This window comes from Parus major, chromosome 5 (assembly GCF_001522545.3).
Source record: "Parus major isolate Abel chromosome 5, Parus_major1.1, whole genome shotgun sequence".
NCBI lineage: Eukaryota > Metazoa > Chordata > Aves > Passeriformes > Paridae > Parus > Parus major.
The window spans coordinates 54,123,119-54,138,043 of NC_031774.1; the positions used below are offsets into that span (position 1 = coordinate 54,123,119).

At 38.6% G+C, this 14,925-nt stretch overlaps 1 protein-coding gene across 2 annotated transcripts in view; it reads right to left on the minus strand.

Annotated features, from left to right (window-relative positions):
- Positions 1-395: 395 nt before the first annotated feature.
- The window catches only part of JAG2 (jagged canonical Notch ligand 2), a 42,502-nt gene continuing 27,972 nt past the window's right edge, over positions 396-14,925 (minus strand). For both annotated transcript variants that reach the window (XM_033515175.1, XM_033515174.1), the window contains 11 exons: positions 14,236-14,349; positions 13,751-13,864; positions 12,707-12,823; positions 12,021-12,048; positions 11,086-11,171; positions 8,777-8,890; positions 8,467-8,582; positions 7,101-7,346; positions 6,527-6,658; positions 5,356-5,512; positions 396-2,712 (listed from right to left, as the gene is read on the minus strand). In XM_033515175.1, coding sequence (XP_033371066.1) covers positions 2,240-2,712; positions 5,356-5,512; positions 6,527-6,658; positions 7,101-7,346; positions 8,467-8,582; positions 8,777-8,890; positions 11,086-11,171; positions 12,021-12,048; positions 12,707-12,823; positions 13,751-13,864; positions 14,236-14,349 — 1,697 coding nt within the window. In that variant the 3' untranslated portion in view covers positions 396-2,239. The remainder of the gene's footprint in view (positions 2,713-5,355; positions 5,513-6,526; positions 6,659-7,100; positions 7,347-8,466; positions 8,583-8,776; positions 8,891-11,085; positions 11,172-12,020; positions 12,049-12,706; positions 12,824-13,750; positions 13,865-14,235; positions 14,350-14,925) is intronic.

Genomic DNA, 14,925 nt, shown 5'->3' on the forward strand with positions numbered 1-14,925 from the left:
CCCAGGAAGCCAAACTCTGCTCAGACAAGGCTTCACTGAGCAGCCAGGAGGAGAACCACTGCACAACAGGCACATGGGCCACCCAGAACATCCCGAGCTGGATGGCACCCACAGGGATCATCCAGTGCAGCTGCTGGCAGATGAACAGAGCCCTGGTGTTTATCACAGCAGGGAGAGCCCCAGTTTGGGAGCTGCAGGTGTCTCCAAGGAGGACAGCACCTCCTCCACAGGCTGGCCGTGGGACAAGGCTGCTGGGCTGGCTCAGGAAGCGCCAGCGCTCGGTGCTGCACGCTCGGCTTAAGGGAAGGACCAGGAATTAAAGCTGGACTTTCTCCTCTGCTTAGCCTGGTCACATCTGAGCACCAAGCACTTAGAAAGCAAACAACAATCTGGAGTATCTTACACACAATGAGGGAATCATTTTATTAGATTATGGAAGACAGCAGCATTACAGTACAAAAAGTTACAAGAGTAGCAGAAAAAAAGTGGTTTTGGTTTAAATACTCAGGATTATACTGGGGAACATGAGAAGGATAGTACCCTTTTCTAAACTAACTCCTAACCAGGTTATCAAAATAAGTTTTGAATATTTAGCACAAGTAAAAAAGTTACAACAAACATCATTATAAAATGCTTTAATAAATAGTTTCTTTTCTGAAAGGTTTTATTTTTTATTTTTTAAGAACATGTCAAAAAAATGTACTAAAACAGATGATCCTGCAAAGCAAATCCTGCATTCCTGTATAAAAGAACTGGTTTCAAAACATTCATGTTTACATTGTTTGTGGGCCAGAGTTTACACTCTCAGACATCCGTTCCTCTCAGTGGTAGGGTAACTAGGTGTATGTAGTGTTATGCTTCTTCAGTAATTAAAATAAACTTACAGTCTGCCCAGTTAACAGCAATAGTAAAAGCCTTAAAAAAAAAAAGAAAAAGCATAAGCCTTCCATAATATTTAACCATTTCTACTGAGGTACTCCCCATCCTCTGAGCTTGCCAGCTTTTTTCCTTTAGAGCAAAAGATGAATAAAGCACAACAGAAACAAGATTGAGGAAAATATTGTTCCCTTCATTAGGCCTGTATTTAAACGCAAAAAAAAGTAATACCACATGTAATTAACATATTCACAAAAGAAAAAAACAATGCCTCTCTATGTTGGTACTGTACAGTAGATGCACCCGTTAGTGTTCTTGAGATGGGCTGAACATGGGGATAAACAAACATTTCTGGATCTATTTACATGTAAGTGGTTATGTTCCTATGTAAATACAAATGACCAACAGATTCCTAACATTGATTGTATTAACATCATTTTCTAATCTGGACATAATACCAAAAAAAGTCTTATAAACTGCCATAGAACCTCCTTTTCTGCAACATAAATTAAAAGGAATGACATGTAAAAAAAAAAAAAAAAGACCAAAATATTTAACTTATTAAATCAAATATACAGAGTGATTCATTTAATATGTACATATTTACAAAAAAGCACTTTCACTATTAGAAAATAAACTGTGTCAGTTGGGGAACCTAGAGTTCTCACAATTTTACTATATTGATATGGCAGTCTTTGACAGTTGCTATAGAAAAAGTTTAATCTCAAGGCACTTGTCACATGCTTCAATACTGCAATTCTAAAGTAATTAAACAGAAATAAAAAGGCCACTTTTAAACCACAGTTGAAAGATCTCTATATTTTTTTTTTGTTCCTATTACAAAGTGTGTAAGGCAAATTTGGAAAAAATCTTACAGAAGCTACTAACGTAACAAGTGCAGTGAGCTGCCATTAATAGAGATTCAAAGTCAAGAAAGCAGTTTAAAGTTCACACAATTTCCTCAACCAGGAGGTTTTAAAGCCACCATTAAATTAGAGTAAGTAATAAAAAGAAATACATTCTGTAAACAGTGTACAGTCTTTTGTAATAAACTTTACACATATTGAAAATACAACCTCTCCTCTGCCACATAGCGAGTGTATTATAAGTAAACTTTACAAAAATAGCAACTATCAAAGATTACTCATTTTTTTTCATCTGACAGTCATTGAATAATTTATACAAGGCTAAAGAAACAAAATAAATTTTATTTATTATTTTTATTTATTTTTTTTACGCAAAATAAAGAAACTATGAACATTTGACTCCAGATATTTTTAGTCCTTGATGCAAAGTGGAGATGTCAATTTTTCCCCTCCCCAGCAAAAGCGCAGGCGCAGTCTGCCCACATCCCAAATACAGGTTAGTCTCTACTGCCTTCAAAGTTTGATGCATTCACATTTTTTACAGATCTGTTGTCCATTTTGCCTATTTGATGTGATTTCTTTATTGGACTGCTCTCTGATGTGTCAGACACCTTTGTCGGCAAAGGCTTTGCGAGTTTGTGAGATAGGAATTTGTCCATTTCCTCATCTCTTTCCTCCTCTTCATCCTCCTCTTCCTCATACTCTACATACTCCTCTACTGCATCACAAGTTCTCTTTTGAGGAGATATGAAGTTTTTGCATTCATAACGAATGTCTTTGTTACTGTAAGATCTGTCTATAGGATTTCTTATGGGATTTAAAGGTGCCCACTGGTTATTGGCACCCTCTTCTCTGGGAGGACGGCTTCTCTCTCTCTCTTTTCTTCTCTTCCGAGTCCACCACACGCAGATGATTATGCAAGTCAGCCACACAATGCTAAATACTGCACAAAGAATTGGAACCAAATAATCTAGAGGGCAAATGGAAAGAAAAAGTCTCACGTTAACAGAATAAGATGCATAGCACCGGACATTTGCAAGAGAAGCATCCATGCTTAACTACAGGTGATCCCCTGAACTGTTTTTAGGAGAAAGGAAGTAAGATGTCATTACAGCACAATAACAACTGCCTGAATGCACCAGGTCCATGTGAAAGTGCTCTTTACTAGTTTAGTTTTACATGATGAATGATGAGGGAGGAAAGCTCTGTTTGAGATATTTTATCCCCTCCAACAGACAAACTGGTTTTGTTAAGTAGCATCTTTCTCAAGCATCTACACAAAGTTGGCCAAGAAAACCTGAGTAATCCTGCTAGGATAAGGATTTTCTCTGAAGAAAAACCTTATCCTAGCAGGAGGCAGGCAATGGAGCACTGTGCCTCTAAGTTGGTCTAGAAGTACTGGCACTTGCCCCACAAATATGTCCCACATTTTATCATCAGAAAGAACAGTCCTTTACCATCAGTGTCTATGGATTTTTATGGACCAATGATCTCCAAAAACATTCAGGTTAGGTCTATGTAACCAAATTGGCCATGCATTCTTCACGAAGTTCCTGTTCTACCTCAGGGCAAAATATCAGAGTATTGGCCCTAGAGAGAAAAGTCTTCCCTGCTCAATGAACAAAGAAAAGTTGTTGTGGCAATTACTTTTCTCAACTCTCCCAATCCAAACGTCACTACAGTTTTCTCCCAGCTACATAGACACAGAGTACTTCTCTAGGAAAATATTTCTGGAAAATGTATGTATATTTGGATGTCTTCTGCCCCCCTTCCTCAAGAGCTGTACAGCTAGGAGAGAATAACAACTTTTATCTGTTCTTCTTGATAAGCAAAAACACGTAGTAAGGGGCAACAAGAGATGAGGTGTCTTTATAGAGAGCAACAGGGTTATTCAGCAGCTCTGAAGACAAACACTATCAACCCACCACTCTAGTGCCTGATCCAAACATAAATTCCCTCAGCAGTTTTATGACATCTGCTTACAGAATAACCTGGAAATGACTATACAAAAACAATCACTGTTTCAACACCGCGGTCGTTCGCTCCAATGTTCAAGTGTCTTCTGAGCACATTGTTATGTGGAATGTGACACATTCTCAAACATTTCCTTTTGGTAAAGGAGGGTGAGTAAACTGCCAACGTGGTTGGCCTCAAGGGATCTCAAAACTGTATTTTAACAGTTATGGGAAGGATTGCACTCATAGCTGCTACTCTATCCTGATTTTTCATAAGCAACCTAACATTGTATCATGAACAGGATGAGATTCTCAACACATAGGGCTTCACACCACAAGTTCTGATAGGTTTTCACCCACCTTAACCAATTAAGGGGCAGCAATACAACAAATAAAATCAAAAAACAGGTTACAGTTTGTTTCATAACAGCTCCACTTAAAGAACTCGGGGCCAGTGGTCAATACTGAGCACTCATACCAAAATGAAGAGTCTGGAAACCATTTTGCAAGAGAACCCAAATTAATCTACTATTTTGGGAGAATCTTTAAATCTTATTGAGGTAGGAGGCAAAATAGTCTGCATCCCTTTAGCCCTAGAATTTAACATGCAATCAGAAAAGCCAGAGGCTGAGGTATGTCAAAATCCCAGCTAGATTCCTTATCTTGTACACAACTGCTGTTTAAGGCAAGCACAAAGCAGGCACACTCCTTCAGGAGAGCTGAGGAAACAGCACATTTGCCAAGACTTTAACAGATGAAAGGCATTTCCTAGAAGGAAAATGAAAGGGAAGTGGAACCAGGCAAACTGCTAATCGTTTGGACTATGTATGGAAGATCTTCCAGAAGATTATGTTGGGGAGGTCTAGGAAAAAGTTGGGAGAGCCTCCTACCATTGTAAGATTTTCACTCTGGGGCTTAGTTGAACTTGAGCCTACCAGCGGTCTTCCACAAGCCCGTCTCCTGCCTCCCCCAGGCAGGAACACAGCCATGCAAAACCTCCAATAGCTGATTTTGGCACAGCTCTTGGAGAGCCAGCATTCAGAGATAAAGGTCTCCAATCACACTATATCCTCTTAAAGAGGAATAAATGCTACATTTGAAGCCAGCTGTGCACTAGTGAAAAACATATGTTGAAAAAGAGAGTGAAATTTTACATCATGGCCAAGTATTGGAAGAAACTAAGCATCTTTGACTCTTGTTAAGGTAAATAAATAGCACACGAGCACTTCAGAAGAGATTGGTATCATACCACACCTTCCTTCTCCCCACATTTTCATTTCTTCACAGCCTCAGTGCCAGCAGCATCAAGGGCTGAGGTTGGTTTAAGGTTAATGTAGGCGAATTGGACAGGATTGGAACTACACACAAGAACAACTCCTGATCTTATGAAAGGTGTGCTTCAGCTGGAGAGATGGGCTGGAAGTCAGAGCCAAAACCATGGCAAGAGTATCTGGGAAAATCATGTTAGGGATGAGGTTAAGTTTAAACTAGCACACAAGGACAGAATTGATCTCCAAGGCACTTTCTCATCAGTTAGTAACAGCAACTAAAGACAACCTGGTGGATCATTTTCTCCAATGTAGAGAAAGATAAGGGAAGTCTGATATAGCAGGGGAACAGAAATCACACCACAGAGGAGGTATGCACTAGAACCTTACCTGATGACGAATTCCCAACAACTATGGTCTCGACTTTGACTTCAGTTACTGCCAACATAACCGTGCTGTTCTGTCGCTTGGTGATGGCATTTACTATTGTATTAGCAGCATTCTGAATAAGGCTGTTATCTTGTTCATCTCGGTGTGGGACAAAGGACTAAAGGGTGTGAAGGGGGAAAGCAAGAAGTTATTGCAGTCACCTAACCATGGAAACATTCTTTATAAATCCAGCAACATCTTAATTGAGTTCACTCAGTTGAATTTGCCTGGGAGTAGCTACAAACAGTTCTCTAAAAGCTTACCACAGCAACAGCATGGCTGGCTCTACCCAAACTGCATATGCAGTGTCAGACTTGGTGGGTAGCACACCTACTTGTTAACTTAACATACCTCAAAGGAAAGGCAGTGACTTCCATGTTATTTAACTGATGAGCTAAACTTAGTCATAGTTTGGAGCAGTTCAAGATATGTGGATTATCTAGATAGAAGCTTGGACTAATAACAGTCTGCTCTATTTATACCATACACTTTGCTCCCTGCATTGTGGCTCAGCATGCACTTTACAGTACTAGCAGAGACAGTCCAGCTTCTGCCTGGATAAACAGGTATCATGAAAACTTTTTCTTGAAAACTAAGCCATACACAGGTATAGGGTGATTGAGCTGTAAATGCATCTAAAGCAAGTCTTTAGCTCACTAGGGTAAGTGACTTTCATCTACTCAACCTGCACCTTCTGCCACTTTTCACTTAGTACCTTGTGTTTAAAGAACATCCCTGAAGCAGCCATACACTAAATCCACAGCAGAAACCTCTTCACAGAAACAATCCTGCCACATGTAACCATATCTCCTTACTGAGGAGGTCAAGAGCCCAAGATTTCTGACAGAACAAGTAGGCACCTGTTCACTAATTTGGGCTGAACTAGGCTTTAGAGTAATTTCTCATAAGCCTGTAGTAGCCATCTATCATTAATAAAACCTGCAGTTTCAGCTCTCTGGCAGTGTAGGAAATTGTGAGATCACAAAATTGCTTTGCAGACAAGACTAAGCCACGGATTGTTCCACCTGCATTCAAGTGAAACAAGCTTGAACAACTTCTTCCCCAGCAAAAACTAATAAGAAAACATTTTTGTATATATATACACATATATACACACACATCTTATACTTACAATAGCAACTTCCACTGCGTTCTCTGTGGAGTAAGATGGATCACACAGTATTATCAGAGTTCTGTCCCTAGAAACAGTCCTAGTAGCTGGTAAATACCGGATTTCAGAACAGATATTTTCTGTTGTAGTGCCCTGTTAGAAGCAAGGGAGATTGTGCCATTTTAGTTCAAGTAAAAATAGCATGTAAACATAAGGATCTTCAGAGTTCTCACAGTTGCTAAGAACTGATGAAGGCAGAAAAGAAGGGAGCAAGAAAGGGCAGAAAAGTGAAGAACAGGGTTTTGGAATGAAGGGCAAAAAAACCGAGCTTGCATAATTATGTTAGTACAGTCTGAGCCCATCTTGAAATGCAAATAGTTCTTCAAGACTCAAGAAGATAAAATAGTCAGTACAAACCCGAATTTTGCCTCATCATTTAGACAAGGCACAATTAAAAGCAATAGAGGAGTTTAGTAATAAAATTTGCAAGCTTATAATAGCAAGGAGCCATACTAGAAACCTTAATCTTTCATACTGTGACACAGACTAGATCCCTACATATATTGCCATACTTCAGTAATAATTCCATTCTCACCTGGGGTACTTTGTCTCCATTAAAAATTAAAGTAATCCTAGCACAATCATTGTCCAAGTACCCAGAATTAGGCAGACACTTGATATTGCTAGGCAGAGGTTCAGAGGCACTGCATTCTCCCCAGTCTGTGCATGGTGGCTGAAAGCATTTCATATACTTCTCCTGGCATTCTTGACCCATGGGACACTGGTTATTGGAATTATCCCAATATTTGTGTAACAGACAAGGCTTTTTTCCACACCACACCTAGAAATTAAAAAGAACGAAGCACTTTTACAGGTAGTTACTCTCATACAGTAAATCCAAAGAAGCAATTCACATTGAAAAATATCTATCTTTTGATACTGCTGTAGTCCTAGTAGCAGATGGAACTGCTCTCCATGAAATGAGGACATTTAGTACAGATACAAGAGTAAAAATGTGTGCAAAGAATCTGAGAAACCACTGACTGGGATATCTCCTTAGAATTGGTGGATTTGTTGCAGTTAGTTATACAGAAATTGAAGTGTTTATTTTAATATAGTCCTCTAGGTTTCTACAACATAGAAAGAGAAATATCACCACAAAGATTAATTTCTTCAACATTCACACTGAGACCCCTGCCAGAGAATGGTGAATATGTTAAGAGCTGATGCACATTGGTGATAAGCACAACCACTCCAACCATGCTCCCAAAAGGTAACAGCTTGCTGGTACCCACAAATTTCCAAACACAGCTCCATTCCAGGAAGTGGACTTGGAAGATCCTTGTGAGTCCCTTCCAACTCAGGATATTCTACAGTTTCATGTAGCCTTCAAGATCCTACACAGCACTGTACAGCTATTAGGAACATAGGGATTTCTAAACCTAATACCACACATGGACGGATTGAATTTAAGGCACATGCTCCATCTGCATTTAGGTCTTACTTTTCCTCAGTCACAAAACCACAAGGATCTAGTCCACAATAAATATAAAAAGGTTGAAAGCTATCAACTCATAAAGCTACTAAAGGACAATTCAACAAGGCAGTTAATACCCAGAGAAAACTTCTTCCTACGTGTCCTCCACCTTGGAACTCACATTTCACAAAATCAGGAGTTCTAGAACTGTGTTTGCAAAGCTTCAGCACTGAAATTTATTTATTGTTTATTCCAGCTTGTATTTAATTTTCTGCAAAAAATGGTCTAGAGAGCCTGTTCTAGCAAGTAGACAGCAGGACAGTAACTTACGATATTAAACACAATCCATAACTACTTTTACAGAAAGTCACTTTTCTTAAAAAAAAACAAGGAAATTTGGAGGAGACAAAGATTAACTTGTGCATGAAGAACAATGAGTTTGTTTCAGCCACAGGAATTTAAGAAAAAAGGCCAAAATGCCTACCTTGGTGCAGTCAATACGTCCATCCAAGCAGTGGCAGCTGTTGCACTCCTGTTCCCACCGGCTGCCATGGGGAAAGGTCATTCCTTTAAGCCAGCAAGGCTTTCCAATTCCAATCACTAAAGATAAAAACAAAACAAAAAGCACATTCAGACACTTCACCTCTTCAACTTATAAATATTATACAAATTTAAATTAAAAATATTAGCTACTGTTCCTTACCTATCAGACTACTATATATAGATATAAACTTTATACTGGCTACATTGTGCCCTATTGTGTTTTGGGTAAAGGATTACAGATATAGGAATACCTTCTTGGCATCTAGGACCAATTCTTCCAGGAGGACAAGTGCATCGGTATCCATTTATTTCATCTATACAGGTGGCACCATATCCACAAGGAGAAGACTGGCATTCATCAATATCTGGAGAGAAAATAGGTAAAACTCAGTGACAAGGACACAGGACATTGTAATTAATAATTTACTGAGGTGTTATCTAATAGTACCTCTTTTCTTTATAGCAAAGGACAGTGTGGCTACAGAATTAATCTTGCAATTAAACAGTTCTGCCATTTCAGAAATAACCTGTAACAGATTTCTCATAATTGCACCCTAACTGAAGTTCTAATAATCAAAACAGCAGTCATATGCTGACTCATCTCACAGAGCAGAGGTGTTGGACAGATGAAGGTGTTAATGCCTTGTCCACATTCAGCTGCAGAAAGAGTCTCACATCCTGTTCTGGGACTAATCTCAGACATTAAGGCTTCATACAAAAGCATGTGCTTTCATGAAGTTATCAGAGTGCAAGAGCTGAACAATGATCTTGCTCAGCAATGTTCAAAGAAGTGACTTGCTGCATTACAAGTGACTATAAGGCAGAACAGTAACAGTTTGGTTTGGAACACATGAACATTAATAACCTTGAAATAGTAGATTAATTTAATACATAGACACCTAGCATAAAAGCTTCTTTAAAAAAACACAAAGATTTAGAGGCTCAGACACAGAAACCAATGGACAAAGGCAGGGAAACATGTTTCATTCAGATGGACAGCAATGTGTCATTTGTTATCCTGGGGAAGTGACCAATACTCTATGCAACAGAAACCAACTTATCAAGCTATGAGACACAGGCACCAGCTGCTTCATTTTCAACCAGAACCTCTCTCTTCCAAAGCACCTTTTGAAAAATTTCCCTGCATTGAGTGTGAATGCCCTTTACAACCCCTGAGAAAACTGTTTAAACATCAGCTCTTGTCCAACACATGGTAACAGCTCATTTTAAAGTACAGGACTTTGAAAGTGAATGTGATAAATGGCAGCAGTGAGACTGTTACACTTGTAGCCAATGCAAAACAATTCAATAGATGTGGAAGAACTTTTGGTTCTATTCTAGCTTCCTTCAAAAGTGCACTAAGATCTAAACTTCAAGAGGGTTTAACTACTCTTTCCTCCTGTCTTCATGCTATATAGATTCAAGATTCTCCAGACCCTCTATGCTAAAAAAGGTGACTTAACTCTGTTTTTGTATCAGCCATAAAAGGCATTTTTTTCAGAGCTACTCCTTCCATCTATACCAGTCTAAACAAGTAAAAAAATGTCTGCAGCTCTATTACAAATGCACAGTATTTGTACTTGTGACATCCTAGCCTCAAGGGGAAGAGGAGCAGGCAGGTAGAATTCAATATCCCTTTCTGGGTATCTGGATCTAGACACACAATGATCTGCCATGCCTGGTTCTGTATCATCACTAAGCTGATGCTTCCACAAATGCAGCAGCTGCCCTCCAACCAGAAGTGCTGGTTTATTTTCTCTATGCCAGAATGAGGATGATGTCTCAACCTGAAAGCACATCACCATACTGATGGAGTGGGAAAGACCAAGCCCAGAAACCTTGAAACTACAGAAGATTCAAAGTCTGATCTTCCAAAGCAGAAAGTAGAAATAAGGTATATATCCATTCAAGTCAAAATGGTAAAGTTCCTTTAAAAAGACAAAACCAAAACAACCCAAAAAAACAACCAAACAACAAAACCCCCCACAGCAGCTTGTTCCACAACACTTCAACACACTTTTAGGATCTGTTCTTCACCCTTCTTTTTTGGCCTCTACCCTTCAGAATAAATGCAGTGTAACAGATTTGTTTTCCAGCTTTGAAAGACCTTTATCATACTCCTGTTATTCAAGTGCCAGCACTACACTCAATGTTTTTGTTTCCATTTGGAATGTCTCAGTCCATTTTGGTTTCTTATGTTAAGTGGAACACATTCAGATATATGTTATCTTTACCAACGAGATGCTTATCAACAGAGAAATATTTAAAGTTTAAGCTTCTATGAAGCCAGAACTCCAGAAACAGAATTGTCCAAGAAAATCCAGCAATCAAGGCTTTAAGCATGATTTAAGCCAACTCATTTCAGTGCCATTTAATGAAATGAGCAACAGACCATAACCTGCTATTATTTACAAGGTATCAGTACCTGGCTAACAACAGGTGGCTTCTGCTTCATTATTTGGAATTCAGCTGAGCTAATGCACAAAGGGTCACCAGGTGTTCTTTCCAATTTGTGCAGAGTGGTACAACCATCCAGCTCTTTACCCATGCAGGTACTTACTAATTCTGCAGTCAGGACCAGCAAAGCCGGGGGCACATTCACACCGGAACCAGTTCACTCCATCAACACAGATCCCTCCGTTGTAACTGTAAATAAAAAAGTGCAGTTAACAAGCCATCTACATTGTTTCATTGGTCAATTAAAGCCTTTTTAATTAAAGATTCTTCTGCTCTTTTGAGGGACAATTTATCAAGAGCAACAGTATAATGCTAGATAAACAATATTGCTTAGCAAGTCAGCAGTTAAACAGCAACACCACACAGATCCATGAGGAAGCACATCCACATAACTCAATGAGGTGGAACAGCATTTTCAAGTGAACACTAAGAAAGCCCAAAGTTTTCCAAATTTGTTTGTTTTTTTAATACATGAAGCACAGATTATGGCATCAGAGTGGACAACTGAGAAAGATGAGATAGACTCATACACACAAGCTTTTTCCCCCTTCAACCATAAATATCAGCCTCTGTACTTAAAATGTTCCCATTTTATCTCCCAAAAATTCAGTTTTGTTTTTAAACATGTTTATACATAGTAATTGGTAAAACAGGACATTTTTATATTGTTTAAAATTATTTACTATAAACTAACAGGTTTTGATTTCTCATTTTTTACTCCATCCAATTACAAATGCTTCAAATGTTATCACATGTGATTCACTTCATATCATTGTAATTTAGTGGTCAGTTCCACCATGGAGACTACACTGAAATACTTCTATTTGTTCATACATGAATCAATTCAAGGTCATTCTGTGGTCTTTGGTGCTGTCAAGGAATATATATGGCATAGCAAAAAAAAAGGTTATAAGATACTTTCCAGAGGCTGACTTCAATTATTTCAGAGTAAAATTAATTCTAATCTGTAATGTAAATCTGTATTACTGTGATCGCTTATTTTCACAATAGGTACAGGACAGGAGTTTGTGTACTTACCATGGATGAGGGTTGCAATCATTGGTATCTAGAAAAAAGAATATTGGATAGTGTAAATAGTGGCACAATTTATTTTCTAAAATATAACACTATAGTTCAGAAGCCACTACATTTGATAAGAAAAATACACAGAACTGAATGTTTTCTTCCACACTTGCAAAAAAAGTTCAATTATCATATATATCAACAGTAGGCAGAGTAAAAACATCTCAAATTTAGAGTTTCCCTCCCAATCCCAATGCTACACCCTTGGGGGAAAAAATAAAAAACAAAGTTACAGGCTTTACTCCACCTAACCAATTCATTGTCTTGGTATGTCAAAGCACTTAACTGCTATCCTCAGAGAAAGTGGCTTATACACTACAGCCTGCCTTTCCAGATACTCTTCATTATTAAAATTATTATTTCTGTGAGTATTTTTTCCTGCTCTGCACATGTTTCCAAAGATTTTATTTTTATAGAAGGCAGAGAGTCTTATTTTGGCAGAGGCAGGATGCAAAAAGCAGCGTGACAAACTCTTCATTCATTACTCGAGCATCGTCTTCTTCACCTACCTCCCACTCTGAATGATTCAGATATTTTGGCACATGAACCCCATAAACTCTCTTTGTTTCAGTTAACAGCTCTCTGCCAGACACTCCCAATATCCCAGAGGGATGCAGGGGAAGAAAGGAGAAAAGCCTTACTCTGTGTGCATGTGCGTCCTTCCCATCCTTCTTTGCAGATGCACGAGAAGGAATCTCCGCTGCCAACACAGGTCCCACCATTCATGCAAGGGTTTAGAATACAGCTGCTGTTTTTAGCTTTGAAAACAGAAAAAGTGTCTATTAGCCCAGAAAACAAAGAGTACCTATCATCTGGGTATGTCAGTGTCACAACCTTAAACAGTGTTTAAATCAACAGTTAAAAACTTACAAAAAGGTCAAAAATCTCCAAAACACTCAATCACGTGACAGTCTCTCACCCACCTTCACCACTGTCCCAATTCAATTTTTAAACCAAACCATGAAATTTTATTAAAAAGGAATTACCCCCTTTCTGCCCCATTTATGTAAGCAGTCTTCAAGTACTGCTGAATTATTTGGCAGAGTTATCCAGGCTGTGAGGCATTCTTTGCAATAAACTACTAGTATTTAAAGCTCAGGCTTTTACTTAAAAGCTGCAATTGCATCTAAAAATTAGACTGTGCTAAATTATCTTCATTCAACTTCCTGATCATAATGGAAGTTTCCTTTTCAGAAAGATGCACCACATACCACATTCAGTCTCCAAAGGGCAGGGAACCAAGTAGCTCCCTACCACAGGCATTAACTCTGCAAATCCCCCAGGTAGAAGCTCTTAATTTCATTTTTCCTGGGTATGCCTGCTCATACATCTCATGATCACAAACCTTGCGACTCTGTAAGCCAAGCAGAGGACTAAGTTCCCAGGAAAACCATTACACAGGGCCTCTAAAGACCAACAGAAAAGTCAAGACACAAGTCCAAGTTTTCTAGAACTGCTTAAAAGAGAAGCTATGGAAAAGACCATTTAAGCAGCCAGAGGAGAACAGCTTCCTAAAAATCAGTATCATGTCAGGTGAGTGGAAGAAATTAAATTTCAGTCACCACCCAACTGGAACAGCTTTGAACCGGCCAGCGAGAACATTGTGTCTGTTTACTAAACAGTTGATTATTTAAACACTTCTTTGCTTCCTCTGGCTTCAGCTGTAGAGAATTTTAAAAGCTTACCAGTGTTGCAAGTACTTCCTATCCACTCTGGAGGACATGAGCAGCGGAATGTGTCTCCATCATCATAGCATGTCCCACCATTACTGCAAGTGTTTGCATCACACTGGTATTCACCTACACACCACAAAAAAGCAGTTTTAATTTCTGGTCCTGCTGAATGTTACAAACGGGTACTTTTTAATCACAGAATTAAAGAGACTTTGTATATAAATACACCAGTAGCAGAAACTCGTAATTTTGCTTGGTGTATTACAATAAACAACCCAAAGAATGGAATCTAAGGACATCTCTCACGAAACTGTTTCACTACATGAAGGAATACATTTTTTAAGTGTTCCATTTTGTGACTGGGAAACTGGAAGGGGTAATGAAAGTGCACCTATTTTTTCACTGCAATTGTTTTATTTTAAATTTCAGGAACTCCAGTCCCACGAGAAGAAAATAAATCTTTGGGTAATCTAAAGATCAAAGCAAAAAACACTTACGTGAGTGACAAGTTTTGCCTTTCCAGTCATTCTTACACTCACAATAGAAGTCATTTACCAAATCAATGCATCGGCCACCGTTGTGGCATGGGTTAGGAGAGCAGTCATTGAAATCTAAAAAAAACCCAGTTATTCAAATTAGATGATCTAGCCCAGCCAAGGCCATGAGAAAACAGAAAAAATATCTTTATAAAGAAAATAAATTTTGTGCTACTTAGGAAGACAGAAATCCTAATTATTATGAGGTTATGTTTATACAAGCAAGGAAAATAATCTGATTTAATACAGAACAACATGAATTAGACCTTCTGACAGCTTAGAAGGACCATTCAGTATGGCTCCTGAGTAAAGCACTGCAGTAGCTTTGTTTTTACAAACTGCTGTATTCTGAACTTCAGGAAGAGCTTTCTTTCTGAGTAGGGACCACAGTGTCCTGAATAGGAGCCTCAGCCCAGGACATTCTGGGAGATGAGAGAGACAGTTAAGGCTCCCTTTTTCTGTTCTGTTTTAAAACAGAGTTACAGCCATTAGAGGTGGCTTAACCACATACATATGTGCACACATTAAACATACTTAAACAATCATGGATTTTAGAGAAAACTCCTTTCACTTGAGACAAGCATTTTAATAGGTGGAACATAAGTATTCCAGAATAAACTTGATCTAGACCACACAAAAGGCTGTTTTGAC